This window comes from Sceloporus occidentalis, unplaced genomic scaffold (genome assembly GCF_023333645.1).
Source record: "Sceloporus occidentalis isolate IW3139 unplaced genomic scaffold, rSceOcc1.0.p SCAF_7, whole genome shotgun sequence".
Taxonomy (NCBI): Eukaryota; Metazoa; Chordata; class Lepidosauria; order Squamata; family Phrynosomatidae; genus Sceloporus; species Sceloporus occidentalis.
This window is the reverse complement of record NW_028316987.1, coordinates 80,479,169-80,494,678: the sequence shown is the minus strand read 5'-3', so window position 1 is coordinate 80,494,678 and position 15,510 is coordinate 80,479,169. Positions and strand designations below refer to the sequence as shown.

The following is a 15,510-nucleotide window of genomic DNA, read 5'->3' as shown; positions in this document are numbered from 1 at the left end:
GTTGCCTACCCCTGTTTTTATGCCTCACAGGCTGTATATTTCTTGTCATTTCTTAGGTGCCTCACTAGTTTCCTGAAACACCAGTATGTTATTTGTCACTTGCAGTCAGTAGTGAATACCCCATCGACTGAAGGCATTATGTGGAGAACTGTTGGCCACTTTCTAGCTGGAGTTACTCTGTTGACATGTTGGCTATAGACCCAGTGTTCTCTTTTAGACTTTAAAAAACAAAACAAAAACAAAAAAACAGTACTCAGCACTAGATTTTTAAGGAAAGAAGAGATGTCCTTTCTCCCATTACCTACATCAAGTGTGTGATGATTTCCCCCCTCTCACTGAGCATCAGTAGTTTTTTTTTTTGGGGGGGGGGGGAATGCTTTGCAAGGATTGCATGCTTCTCTGTGTGGGACCAGAGCTATCCTTACCTCAAATCATCACTGCCCCCCATGCCTTTTCTTTTTCTCACATAACAACACCAGTACTGACCCATGGTTCCTTTTTTCATTCTATCTGTTGTCCCCTTTCCCTTCCTCCTCTATGCAGAAACACACAGATAGTATAAGCTCTCTTCCCATTTGGAGTAGGGGGACAAATGGTGAGAAGTTGTTATCTAATAACCATGATGTTGTTTAAGGTGAGGAGGAGGTGGGAAACCTGGCCTCTGACTTCTTCCCTGACTTATATTAAATCGAAGAATTCCCAACTTGTGTATGTATGTGCTTTCAAGCCGTCTGTCCACTTATGGCAATCCCCATCTTACAGTCCCCCAAAGTTACCAGGTTTTTCTTCCTGGTGCATGCTACCAGTTGGACTGGTAGATTGGATTTTCCTTCTTTCCTTCACCCGAAAACAACTGTGCTACAAATTTCCATATTCTTGCTTCAATGTTAGGCAGGAAGGGATTTAGAAGACTCTGGGAAAGATGATTGCAACCTCAGAAGACTTTTATTATTATTTTTGAGGTAGGTTGGCATGTTTACCTGCCTGGGTGGACATTAATTAGAGGGAAAGGAGATGTTGACTGTTTCTGTCTACGTTTGTGTCTGTTCAGTTAAGGAATAGTCTGTTTTTATTAGAGTATAATATTCACAAGAGTCAGTGTGGTGTAGTGGAGAGACCAGCATGTGTATCCCTACTCAGCCACAAAAATCCACTGGGTTAAATTGGGCAAGTTACACTCTCTCAGCTTCAGAGGTGTATGCATTTGCCTTCAAGTCACCTATCAACTTATATGGCAATTCCATGTATTTCATAGGATTTTCTTAGGCAAGGAATACTCAGAGGTGTTTTTGCCAGTTTCTTCCTCCCAAATATAGCCTGCAGCACCTAGTATTCATTGGTGGTCTCCCATCCAAATACTCATCCAAGTACTAACCAGGGATGACCCTGTTTAGCTTTCAATATCAGACAGGATCTCGTGCCTTTAGGGCATTTAGGCAACCCAGCTTCAGAGACAGGCAAAGACCCTTCCAATAAATCTTGCCAAGAATACCCTGACATAGTTCACCTTGGGGTCACTTGCATGACTTTAAGGGACACAACAGAAACAACAACAACAACACAACAACAGTCACACAGTCATATTTGGTCCTTGCAAATATTTCAGTCATATTTATTGGAATTTAGCCACAGTAGAAGTATTTGGTAAACTAACTGCAGTAGGCTAACTTTGAAATATTTATATTTATATTGTATTAGATCGTGCTGTCTAAAAAATATACCCCCCCAAAAAAACCCCGGAGGTTGTATGGGAGTAAGATAAAGTCATGTGAACGAGGAAAACAAAAGGCCTTTTGGTCCCTATTTTTCTACAACTCTACAGAGGAGGAAAGTCAGAAAACAGAACTTCTCTAGAGGATTGAACACTTCAGTTATATACAGAGGCATAAATGCATGATAAATTACATGGTTACAAGATTTCTGTGCCCGTTCCCCTGAAAATTCTCAGTATGCATTTAACTGTTTTCCCCATGATGATAGCAAAATATAATTTATTGACTCGCCAATAATTATTTTGCATGTTCTAATTGTTAATAATTTCCAGATGTTGATATACAAGTGTGTATACCAAGAATGCATTATGCAAGCTGTTGATTCTGAAGAATATGACCTAGGGCTGTTTCTGAAAGCTTTCATTCTTTTTCCCCCACTGTGCATGTCTGGCTTTAAAAGACATATTCTTGTATGCTCCTGTATGTATTATTCAAAATGTATTTTCTTAGAAAGAAAGAAAAGTATCAGGGATAAGAGAAGTAATACAGTTTGCACTGCCTTCAAATGCAATTAAGTAAAAGTTTTTCTTAAAACTATTCAATATATTGAGATTTCTACACTGTTGACATGGTACAAACTTTGGATGAAATATAAAAATAGCATTTCTATAATCTGCATTGATCAGTTTCTTAGAAAGCATTTTGGATGTTGCTAGTACTGTTGAAAATGTCAGAGTCTGCATGAAGTAGTACCTTAAAAATAATGTTCTGCTTTTCTTATATTTTCCCTTTCTCCCATTGCCAGTAGGTGTCACTTTGGGAACTGTGAAATCTGTTTTGTTGACAAGACACGTAAACCCACATTTATAAATGATTGTTTCACAGCTATGGATTCATCTGCAAGTGGGCTGTAATGATAATTACTTTTTTCCCATAGTTTTGCCTCAACAGAATAACAAGCGGTGTGTATAATCTACTAATTGATCAATATTTTCTGCAAACCAGGAGTGCTATCAGATGGAAGAATAGATTTATTTTAGGAATTAGGCATATGCTTTCGTATACTATTATCCCATAAGCATTCTGAATTTGAGTATTCAATTTAAATTGAATACTTTAACACCTCAAGTCTTTGTCTAAAACAACAGGGTTTTACACTGTGTGGAGTTTAGTAGCAGTGTTGACAGTCTTCAAGAGCCCAAGAATAGTAGACTCATTGAATAAATTGTTAAATGGTGAATCAGCACATAGAGTAGACCTGATGATCCAGTGGGTCTACTCTAGTTGCAACTAACATTGAAGGTGTGTGAGGGCTAACAAAATGAATTTCATCATGGAGAAATGTAAGGAACTGCACTTAGGGCGGAAAAATGAAATGCACAGAAATAGGATTGGTGTCACCTGGCTGAATGAAACTACGTGAGAAAGGGATCTGGGAGTCCAAGTAGACCACAAATTGAACATGAGTCAACAGTACGAAGTGGCAGCTAACAAGGCCAATGCGATTTTAGGCTGCATCAATAGAAGTATAGTGTCTAGATCAAGGGAAGTACTGTAATAGTTCCACTCTATTCTGCTCTGGCCAGGCCCCACCTGGAATATTGTGTCCAGTTCTGGGCACCACAATTTAAAAAGGATGTTGAAAAACTGGAGCATGTCCAAAGGAGGGTGACTAAAATGGTGAAGGGTCTGGAAACCATGTCTTATGAGGAATGACTAAGGGAGCTGGTGATGTTTAGCCTGGAGAAAAGAAGGTTAAGAAGTGATGTGCTAGTCCTGTTTAAATATTTGAAGGGATGTCATATTGAGGAGGGAGCAAGCTTGTTTTCTGCTGCTCCAGAGAACAGGACCCGGAGCAATGGATGCAAGCTGCAGAAAAAGAGATTCCACCTCAACATTAGGAAGAACTTCCTGACAGTAAGGGCTGTTTGATAGAGGAACACACTCCCTCGGAGTGGGGTGGAGTCTCCTTCCTTGGAGGTCTTTAAACAGAGGCTGGATGGACATTGTCAGGGATGCTTTGATTTAGATTTCCTGCATGGCAGGGGGTTGGGCTGGATGGCCCTTGCGGTCTCTTCCAACTCTATGATTCTAGGAAGGCACATCTCTGGAAAAAGAGGGAGAGGAGTATGTGGGATCAATTCTTGGAAGGAGTCATCTTCTTTGGACTGGCTCCAGTAGTTAAAATCTGTCCTATTCCTCATCCATGCCAGTCCAGAGCATGTGGCCTCTGTAAACATATGTGCCAGCCATGCCTCTCTCCTCCACAATAAAGTCACTTTTGGATCAGCAACTAAGCAGCTGGCTGGGTAGTGCTGAGAGGCCTTTTGTCCATGGCCAGCACAGGCACAGCCAATTGCTTGGTTGCTGCTCCCAGAGTGATCAGGTGGCAAAGGGAGCAGCGACCAAGATTAGTTGTTTTGAATTTGCAGAACAATAGACCTATTATAAAGAAATATCAAGAAATACACACGAGGAGGCACTTTATCCTTATAAATAGCACCTATAGTAACAATAATCAGTCCTTTTAAGAACACTTGATCTTGAATATATCCAAAAGTTATATTTTAAAACTTAATTTACTTACAATCTATCTGCCCAGAACAGATGAAACATCTCTGCCTTATTGTGTGTCCTGAATTATGGTGCTTCCTACCTGCTTATCCCTGTTCCTTCTCCTCCACTAGTCTCTCTCTCTCTCTCTCAATCTGCATACACAATTCTGAATCCTTTGATAACTTGAATACTTTGAAGAAAAGCAACATTTTGAATATGGCCTTGCTATGATTAATTGTTTTTGAACAGAAGAATTGTATTTTCCTGGGGTAGGATTTTTGTTTTGTCTATAGATTTGTTGCTGACTGTGGTTGTCTTGAAGTTAGATTCATTTTGTAAGACCTGAAGAGCATCCCATGGAAGTCATTACATGAATTTATGATACAACAGCACTTGGTAAAAATACTATAGATAATTCACATTCATTAAGCTCCTTCACCATGGTCTAATGCCAAACCAATAAGCCAACTGTGTCTTGTTAAGTCGAAGGCTTTCATGGCCAGCATCCATAGTTTTTGTGAGTTTTTCTGGCTATGTGGCCATGGTCTAGAAGAGTTTATTTCTGATGTTTCACCAGCATCTGTGGCTGGCATCCTCAGAGAATTTTCTGAAGATGCCAGCCTCAGATGCTGCCGAAACATCAGGAATAAACTCTTCTAGATCATGGCCACATAGCCCCAAAACCCACACAAAACTATCTCTTGTTGCTTTGAAAATTCCCAGGCTTTCACATATGTGTCCAGATCTCAAACTTGTCAGTCTTTCCCCCTGTATGTTGTAAAGGAAATATTTTTGTCTTCACTTTGTCTTTACTTTGATTGAAAATATAGTGTTTTTTTTGTTTGGCTTTTTTGTGAAGAGTGTACAACAATTTTCTCTAGTATAATCTTGTGAATATCTTCTAATAGCAATGGTTGCCCTCCATGATATCTAGGTTCTCTATTAATTCATACTTATATATAAAGGTTTCCGCTGTAGATTGTATAACTTTGCTAGATTACTCATACTCTAGAAAACTTCCTGTAATAATGAAGTACAGTGGAACCTTGGTATCTGGGAGCAAGGGATTAGGATGAGTGTAGCATTTAAGAAGACAGAATTTTTACATCCAAATAAATGTCTTTTAGTCTTGCTATAAGTTTTAAAAGTATGTATATGAGTCAGCAAAAATAATAGCAGGCATGCTTGCAGAAAAATAAAAAAACCCATGGTTCTCATATTTTTTACCCTTGTGACACCCATACACATGCCTTAATTGACATAGCATATAAATAAAAATATTTTGTTTAGTGTGCATATTTTTATTTGCACATTCATGTATATTCATATTTTAACATTTTATGTTATATCAGGGAAGCAGGATGTGGAAGGCTCTTGGTGTATGGACAGTGGAATGGATCAAATTGGACCCAATTCAGGAGTCCACACACCAAAAGAACCCAGGATTATTCAGATGTTTTAAGGAAAATATTAGATTTTTTGGAAAATACCAAACTTCCCCCTGACTTTGATTATTTCAGAGCAAAGTTGGCTTAAGGCCCAGAAACTACCATACATTATGAGGGCTGCCACTACCGGGTGCAGGGTGAATTTAATGTTTTCTTCCAGTGTAGACAACCCCTGGGAGAAAGCTTCCCTCAAAGATATTAAAATCCAGCCATGGTAATACAGGGAATTATGGACCTTCACATAGTCCAGATCTAGGCTGTATATTTAAGAGTACTACATTAACTTTTAGCTTACTGCACTGCATTTACTTAAATTAGCAAGATATTAGTTAACACTCATGGGCTGCATTTGCACATCGTACATGTTTTAGTATGATATGAATGGGTCACAGGGAGCTGTTACTTGTGTGCTACTTCCTCTTCTCTCCTTTTTCCTTTTAGCCGAGAGGAAGAATTTGTAAAGATTTTGCTTTTATCCTTAGTTACTCACAGTTTTGTGTAGATGACACCTGTAGTTAACATTCATGATTAATATTTTTAGTGAGCCACATTTAGAAACTTGGGTTTGAGCCCAAGGCTCTTTCATGTTAACCAACTTTCACCCCGCTTGAAAGAGAGACAGACCTAGATGGGTGGAGTATATTGGCACAGGTATAGAAATCACTCTTTCCTCAAGCCACAGTTAGTTTGATTTTGTTTACTCTCACTTGCTTTGCTTGTATGGAAACTGATTCTCTGAAGAGATAGGCAAACTAATAATAAAGTAAAAAGACACAAAGGCCTGTTAAGGGTTAGCCCTAATGAGTTCAGGCAGAAGCAGTGCTTTGGTATTCTTCTTTTAGAAAGGTCATTATTGTAAATGTATATGGATATGTGGAACAAAGTAGATATAAGCTATTGCATTATTGCATATTCCAACTAATACCTAATTTACCATTTTGTAGAGATTTGGCATGGAACTAAATGTTATGAGGCAGAAAGAATTGTCAAAGCCATTTCTTCAATATTAATAATATTGTGGGGGAAGGGAACCCATTGGCATGGAAAGAGTATCAGAAGGGAGTATGTGCATGTGTAATGTAATTCATATCCTTGTGGTATGCATGGTTTTATGAAAAAGTTTTTTACTACATAGTTTTATAAAAAAAACATTGGTGAACAAAATATGTTGCTTAAGATTACCAAATTGCTGGCTCTAGAACCTTCTCAAACTCCCAAATCAAGTATATCATTTTCTAATTTTATCTCTGTAACAGGTGAGGTTTATAATTTCAGGGGAAAAAAACCCAAGGCAATAATTGCTTGTAGCAGATACTTTCAAAGCTAGTTACTTTTTTTAGCAAATGAGAATTCTTAAGTTACTTCCCTCTGCAGGTGTCCAAATTAATCTACATTTGATTCCATGTAAATGAAAGTCTGTGTTATATTGGAAAGAAAAGAGTGGCTGATTACAGCAGTATTTAATTGTTTTTTAAAAGGGACACATCTGTTGATTATGGCATCATGATACCAGTGTTGTAGAAAAGCTTAGAAGTGTCTTTTACTCTAAGTATAATAATTGAGACAGATAATTTTTAGTTTGTAAGATTACCAAAATCAAATTGAAACAGGATATGATTCCCTTAGAACTACTAAAACACTGGAAAAAATATGGATTTTGTAAAAATGTAAGTACTCAAACTATGTATTCTTGTAAAATGGGTTTATCTGAAAAAAAATACCCAAAATATATATTTAAATTCATACCCACACTTAACTATGGCCAAGATCATATTCACTTCAGGCATAGTGTTACACAAGCAAAGATACAATGGATTGCAGTTACCCAATTGTGTATTGGTTTCCACGGTCTAAGGTCACCTTTTGTACAATGCTTAATTAACTTCTCATCCCTCTATGAAGTCAAAAAGGAGAGACAGGGCTTTGTGTGTGTTTTGAAATGGTTGGCTGCTTTAGGGACTACACGTGTACAACTTCTGAGAAAGTGCAACCATTTGCACAACTATTTTTATGATGTCATAGTGCTGCAGTATGATTTGATCGTTGTGTGTTCTGTTTTGCTTTATCACAGTGGTATAGAATCCTACTGGAACAGCATCCAGCAAGAAATCCCCCACAGATGGGGAAAGTCTATATTAGTCAGTGGCCAAAGACATATAATGGGATTTTAGTCTCAACTGAACATTCATTATTATTATTATTATTATTATTAACCTTTATTTATAAAGCACTGTAAATTTACACAGCGCTGTACATGCAATCTTTTTAATTGGACGGTTCCCTGCCCTCAGGCTTACAATCTAGAAAGACACGACACAAAAGGAGAAGGGAGTGGTGGTGGGGAAGGGGCTTTTCTAGTAGGATAATACATATAAAATACATAGCAATACAGGAAATGATTCAATAAAACAGACAACAAAAGAGCATCAAATAGCAAGTGACAATTATGCAATGCCTGGGAACGCTTCTCTGAACAAGATGGTCTTCAGCTCCGTTTTGAAGCTGGTTAAAGAAGTTAATTCATAAGATTGTGTAAACATGCATCACATTTCCCACCTTCACTTATGCCAAATAGGAACAGATCAACCTAACTAGCATTAACTCTAATTTAAATCAGATCTGACCAAATTGATCTAGCCAACCTTAACATTTGACCACAGAACAAATCAAAGAAGATCAACTCCTTACCCAATGAATCACTGCCTTCCAATACATTTATAGAGGTCACACAAAATGACATTCACCAAAAATGAATGAAAGCCAAAAATCCCTACTTGGGTTACTAAATGACCAGCGGAACCTGTGCTAAAGACAAGGAGGTGTCTGCCATTAATCAAAAAGAGTGGAAGAGCAAATGTGGTAAGGTTGAAGCAAATGAACTACCTTAGATCTCACAATAGTAGAAAGGTAGCATGTACATGCATTCAATCAATAGATAAATAAATAGACAGACCTACCACACTCAACTCATACATTACCTTTCCAGGATTCGTATGGGTATGCACATCTATGCTGCTGCATCATGGTTCCTTATTTTCTGTCATTATTTTTGTTTGGCAGCAGGAGGTAAAGGTTTTAAGATGTAGATGTAGAAGTATAAGTACCTCTTGGGAAATGAACATTTGGCTTTTATTACTGACCCATTTCCAGACCACAGAAGCAAACAGTCCAGAATCAATGCCAGTAAAGTCATGAGACACACCAGGCAAGGATAGTCCAGGAAAAGAGTTTGAGAATGAGATCTGGGTAAAAGAAAAGAGAGTTATCAATGAGTTGGGTTAATTAAGTGAGGACAATCTGAAATCAAAGCTCTGAAGCTTGTGTAGCTGTGTATTCTGAACCAGACTCAGAATTCAGGTGCAGATAGTGCTGTGCTAAGTCCATGAAAGTAGGGAGTAGCTGAAGAGGCAGAAATGCTTTCCCAAACCATCACTGTCATAGTGGTTTTGCTCTGTGGAACAACCAAATTAAAAAACAACAACCCCGCTCCACTAGCATCTTGGCCTAAAAGAGCAATGTGCAGGATGTTTCTAAATCTATCATTTTATTCTGGTATCTCCACTCTTTTTTGGCTTTTCAGCAGAAGTCTTAAAAACCCACCTTTGAAATTAAAAAAAAAGTGTTGTTTTTTTTTTTTAAATAAAATGTGAAAGGCTGCTGTTGGAGGAGAAGATCCACATGTTCCTGCAGATGAGAAGACCCTGTTAGATCTCAGCAATTTCCTTTATATTCATAGAGAAGGGAGTGCATAGCTTGTGCTGGTGAGGTTTTCTCTGTCATCTTAAAATATTTATGCTGCTTTCAGCTATGTATCACAGACCAGACTTTAACACACATGAACTCTGCAACAAATACACAATATACAGTAACAAAACTCATAAAAAGTACTCATAAAAGACATAAAAATACATATAAATATTCCTAAAAAAATACAAATACAGATCATAATCTGTCAGATGGTTGCCTCTATAAATCCTCCTTTTACAATGCACCATATGGTCATCATCATCATCGTCGTCATAATTTATTATGATCAACAGATTCAATAGATCTAATAGAAAACCAAATACGAAATTAAAAACAACATCCAAAAGGAATAAATAGTACAGTAAAAACAATAAAATTATTACTACCAGCTTTATCTAAAACACATAGAGAGTTCTAATCCTCTTCACCTCTGAAAGAAATTTAGCAACCACCAACATGACATTTGGGGACTTTTCCTCCACCAAGAACCTGATATGAAATTGGGCATTTACAATGCACTATGGTTGCTGTGGCCCATATTAAACACCAATTTAGCATTTCAAGCACTATTTCTGGATTCAAAGAATTAAAAGTGTATAAAGATTAAGTCGGTCTTATCTAGAATTCCAAAATCTGAAATATGCCAAAATCCAAAATTGTCCACATGGGTAAGATAGAGACACCTTTGCTTTTTGATGCTTCGATGTAGACAAATTTTGTTTCATGCACAAAATTATCAAAATATTGTATAAAAGTTACTTTCAGGCTATGCGTATGATGTGTATACGAAACATAAGTGAATTTTGTATTTAGTCTTGACTGCCATGTCCAAGATATCTCATTATTTAAAAACCACCGAAATCCCAAACACCTTTGGCCCAAGCATTTTGAATGAGGGAGACTCAGCCTGTATGTTCTTTTAGACAATGGAAGCTTAATGTATATGAGTGCATATATGATTTAGGCGTCAACAGTACAATAGCAAGTACAGTATCAATTTAAGCATCTTCCTGTTAGGAAGAGAAGATTTAGACCATCATTAGCTGTGCAGCTTTATAGAAAACTGCATCTATTTAATTCTTTATGTATATACAGAGGCACACATCTATTTTATTGTGCCCCCCCAAATTTCAGAGCACAGATTTAGATTCTGTAAACTGAGTCATCAATCAGCAAAATAATATGAGATGGGTGAAAGGTTATGAGTTCAGAAAAGTCAGACAATATATTAAATTATTGAAGAGATATTAAAGTGGGGCAGAGGCAGTCGGTAAAGTCCAATTGACATTTCCTCTGAGGGCCTGAAAAAATAAGAAGCTTGATGTACCCAGCTCTCAATGAGCTATAGGTATACATACTGGATGGCAGATCCCTGCATGAAACTAAGCTACTCAAAGATTGATGATTCTGTGTTTTGAGAGCCTCTAATATGCACTTCTTAGTCATCTATCTCTCTTAAGCACCAGACAAGTAATACATTTCAAAGGTTAACCAGCATCTTGAACTTGCCTGGAACTGCATTAGGAATATAAACACAAACTCAAAATTAGATATTTGTGTTATTTATTTATTTTTGAAAGGTGTTCATATAAAAAGAATATTGAGTCTCCCAGCAACATGTTAGCATTTATAAGTGATTTCATATGTATTTGTATGTTGTATTTTGTTGTTCTTATGCTGTCTGTGACCATAATAAATATTTATCATTATCAGAGGAAAGGGTCAGTAAATTATGTTATACATTGGAAGTTTATAAACCGCTTAAGTAGACTGAAAGCTGCTGAAGTATTATTATTATTATTATTATTATTATTATTATTATTACATTTTATTTATAAAGCACTGTAAATTTGCACAGTTTGTGGAATGATACTCACTGAAGTACAGAAAGAGGAGCTGCATTCATCATCTGAGATTATGTTGTGCTTTATTTAACCTTCTAGTTAGTGGGGTATACAGATTTATAGCATATAATAAACTCATGTTTCGGTTACTACATAAATAACTATAACACAATAATTATATTAAGAACTTATTTAAACATTCCACTCTATTCTTTATCTCATTCTAACCATGGGGACCATATACATTTTAGGTAACTTGGTAGCAATCAGCCTGGTTAACGCTTTTAGACTACCCTGCCTGTGGTTAATGTCCTGCTTTTGAACAATCCATAACTTAATAGCAGAATACGTACTCTGCATACACTCCCAGGTCAAGGCTCAACTGTCTTGAAGGAAGATTGCAAGTTTTCTGCTCCTAGATAATCATTTCAGGCCAGCATAGGCCATTGGAGGACCAGTACTCTTCATAAGGCTATCTGTAGAGATAGAGTTAACAACACTTTAGTAAGATCACATTTGGATTTACTGTAATGATGTAATAGTTTCGGTGTTGGATTATGACTCTCAAGATCAAGATTCAAATCTGTGCTCAGCCATGAAAACCCGCTGGGTAGGCATAGCCAAGTCACACACTCTCAGTCTGAGAGGAAAGGCATAGCAATCCCCTTCTGACCAAACCTCATCAAGAAAACTGTGTGATAGGCTTGACATAAGTTGAAAATTACTTATAGACAAACAACAACAATGCACTGTACATAGTTGTCTGGAAATGGTTCAGGAGTATTTGTTTTTAGCTGCCCTTGAGTCGGTTCCGACTCATGGCAACCCTGTGGATGAGACATCTCCAAGAATCCCTATCCTCCACTGCCTTGCCCAGATCCTGCAAGCCCTTGCCCACAACTCCCCTGATTGAGTCTATCCATCTGGTTTGTGGTCTTCCTCTCTTTCTTTCACCCTCCTTCTTTCCTAGCATTATTGGTTTATTTCTAGTGATCTGTGTCTTCTCATTATGTGGCCAAAGTACGATAGTCTCAACTTGATCATCTTTGCTTCCAAGGAGAGCCCTGGGCTGACCTGTTCAAGAACCCATTTGTTTGTCTTCTTGGCTGTAGTACTCTTCTCCAACACCACATTTCAAATGGATTGGTTTTTTTTCTGTCTGCTTCCTTCATTGTTCAGCTCTCACATCGATGCATGGTAATTGGGGATACAATGGCCTGGATGATTCTGACTTTAGTGCTCCATTGTATGTCTTTGCTCTTCAGTATCTTTTCCAGTTCCTTCATAGCTCCCCTTCCCTTTCCTAGTCTTCTTATTTCTTGACTGCATTCTCCATTCTGGTCAATGTTTGATCCTAGATAAGGGAATTCTTTAACGCTTTCAATTTCTTCATTGTCTAGATTGAATTTGTGTATTTCTTCTGTGGTCATTATATTTATTTTCTTTATGTTCAGCATCATACCTGCTTTTGCACTTTCATCTTTGACCTTCCTTATTAACTGTTCCAGCCCCTGAATGTCTTCTGCTAATAATATGGTGTCAGAAGTATTAGCTGTTTCAAAATGTTTGGGACATTTTTTAGAGGGTGGCATAATCCAGGAGTAATGCTTGATACCTGTAGGTATACATTGAGTATCTATCTGTTTATTTATCTATGGAAAGCTCTTTTTATATATGGAAAAACTGTATGTTTTATTGGCATTACTTCTTTTATTACCAGGATGAAGATGGGACAGAAGAAGAAAACAGCCGAGTTGAACCAGTGGGTCATGCAGACACGTGCTTAGAGATTACCACCAACTATTCTTTAGAGTAAGTTTATTAATAGAATTCTTTTTTTAAAAAAGGTTGCAAGCAATATCTTCTAATGTGTACAATATGTTTTTATATGCTTTTGTTTGTATGTATATGTATTCCACACAATAATTGGTCTGTAGGCAGTCCCTAAATCATTTTCAACTTGACATGTCCCAGAATAGAGAAAATGTTTCAATTCTTATCGATTTGTTATGTCTTGACTTTCAAGGCACACAAATTTCCTTCCCTTGGGGCAGGAATGAGACAATTTTTATTGTCAAGGTCCCTGCAATTTGTGCAAACCTTTCTGTGGAAAAGAAAAGAGGACTCTATGGAATCCCCTTCTAGAAGCAAAGCACAGATATACATATTGCACATGCCCTAACCACCGAGTGATACAAATTACTCAAACCATAGTCATTCTACTTGGAAGTAAACAACAACAACAACAATTGCATAGTTTTACTTCATTTGTGAAATTTTGTGTAATTTGAGCAACAATAAAATGTTCTAGTTTTCTTCTTATTATTACCATAAAATCATCTTATGAGATACAGAGAATAATTGTACTGTTCCTTTTGCTCACATCTGAGGGAAGGACAAGTGAGGTTTTACATTTCTTCAATTGAATGAACCAAATGCCAGTGTTCCCCCCCCCCCCCCCAAAAAAAAATCATCCCTCTAATGAACAAACTTTGGCCAAAAGGACAGGGCAAGTTGTGTGGAAAGCCTCAGTGCTGCATCCACTAGCTTCTATCTGTATCATAGAGAGATAAGAATTCGTTACTCAGAATACCTTTGTTTATGTAGAAAAAATCCATTGTAAAATATGCACTATTATCTTTGGGCTTACCTTTTAACACAATAAGAAGAAATTGGGTAATTCACACTATGCAGAGAAGGGATAAAATCACTGAGCAAGTAATGAAAAATCAATTTTGACTATTCACTAGAATTTTTCCTGCTGTGCTGCATCTCTAGTACGCCCTTGAAGCAGCAGTGTAAAATGTGAAAACTACTAGGCTAGTTAAGGAATAGCATGTGCTTTGCTTGCAGATATTACCCAGTTCTATTACCAGCATCTCTAGAGCTGCTGCCCTTCAATGTGAACAGTGCTATGATACAGCAGTGGCCAGACTAGATGTAAGGAGACTTCTCATATCCTTCATGGAAGGACCTTGTGCTATGTCAGAAGAAGGTTGGTCTCAGAGCATGTGATGCTCTAAAGTACCTCTCTTGTGACATTTCAGAAGCTGTTTTTGAAATTCTTCTAGGTCATTGCAGTAGAGATACAGGCCACTGTTCAAAGAATCAGTTTTCATTTTTAATGGAAGATAAATCTTACATTCATAAAACAGCTGTTGCAAATCAAATGTCCTCCATGATGCCAAAATAATGAACATCTTTGGGCCAAAATAGACAGTCACAAAGGGGCGGTTTGAAGCCGCCCCCTCCAAAGCTGCCTCAGGATCACAGCAAATGCACGCCAGAGTCCTGAAGGTGCCCTCCACCGCCAGCCCAAATAGGAGCAGAAAAGATACGCTCCTTTTTGGGCTGGTTTTGGGCTGCTTTAGGTGACCCCCAGCACAACCTCTGGACAACTTCCGGTGCTCCGGGAGCATGCATTGTCAAAACACCACACCCCCGAAGCAGCATGAAGCCACCCCCAGTTGATCAGTCAGGGCAGCTTCTGGCCATTTGGGGGGCATGCACCATCAAAGCACCATGCCCCAAAGCCAGCCTATTCAGCCCCTCCCCCCCCTTTTCATACTGTCTGGTTTGAGTAAAAGTCCTAGATAAATGACATCTACAGATATATTAGTCCAGTAAACTGAAATTGGCCACTTTTGTTTAGGTGTTGGGTGGGAGAAGGTCTTACTTTCATTTTGCAGATCCCACTACCCCTTATTGCAGATTATGTCTTCTAGGACTAAAACTGAATGTGGTTAATGTGCCAGTGTGGTGTAGTGTGGTGTAGTGGTTTTAGTGTTGGGCTACGATGCTGGGAGACCAGGGCTTGCATGTGACTTTGAATAAGTTACACTTTCTCAGCCTCAGAGGAAAGCAATCGCAATCCCCTCTGAATAAATCTTACCAAGAAAACCCTGTGATAGACTTGCCTTAGAGTGGTCATAAGTTGAAAACAACTTGAAGGCATAAAGATACACACACACACACACACACACACAGAGAGAGAGAGAGAGAGAGGCAATGACCTGCAAGAGAGAGAATTACACTGCCATACCATCTGTATTGGAAATATTAGCAATTATTTCAAAAGGGGATCTGAAATTAAGCTAAAAATTGGTTAATTTGTGAGAACAATGAAAGGAAAATAAAAAATTCTGCAATGATTACTTTATGATGTACCTTGATTTAGTCAGAGTTACATTGGAGTTAAAATAT

General features: G+C 37.8%; 1 protein-coding gene across 2 annotated transcripts in view; it reads left to right on the top strand.

Moving 5' to 3' along the window:
* LOC149310016 (partitioning defective 3 homolog) overlaps positions 1–15,510 on the top strand; it is a 654,223-nt gene that overhangs the window by 321,451 nt on the left and 317,262 nt on the right. For both annotated transcript variants that reach the window (XM_089533491.1, XM_089533492.1), the window contains exon 6: positions 13,028–13,119. In XM_089533491.1, coding sequence (XP_089389617.1) covers positions 13,028–13,119 — 92 coding nt within the window. The remainder of the gene's footprint in view (positions 1–13,027; positions 13,120–15,510) is intronic.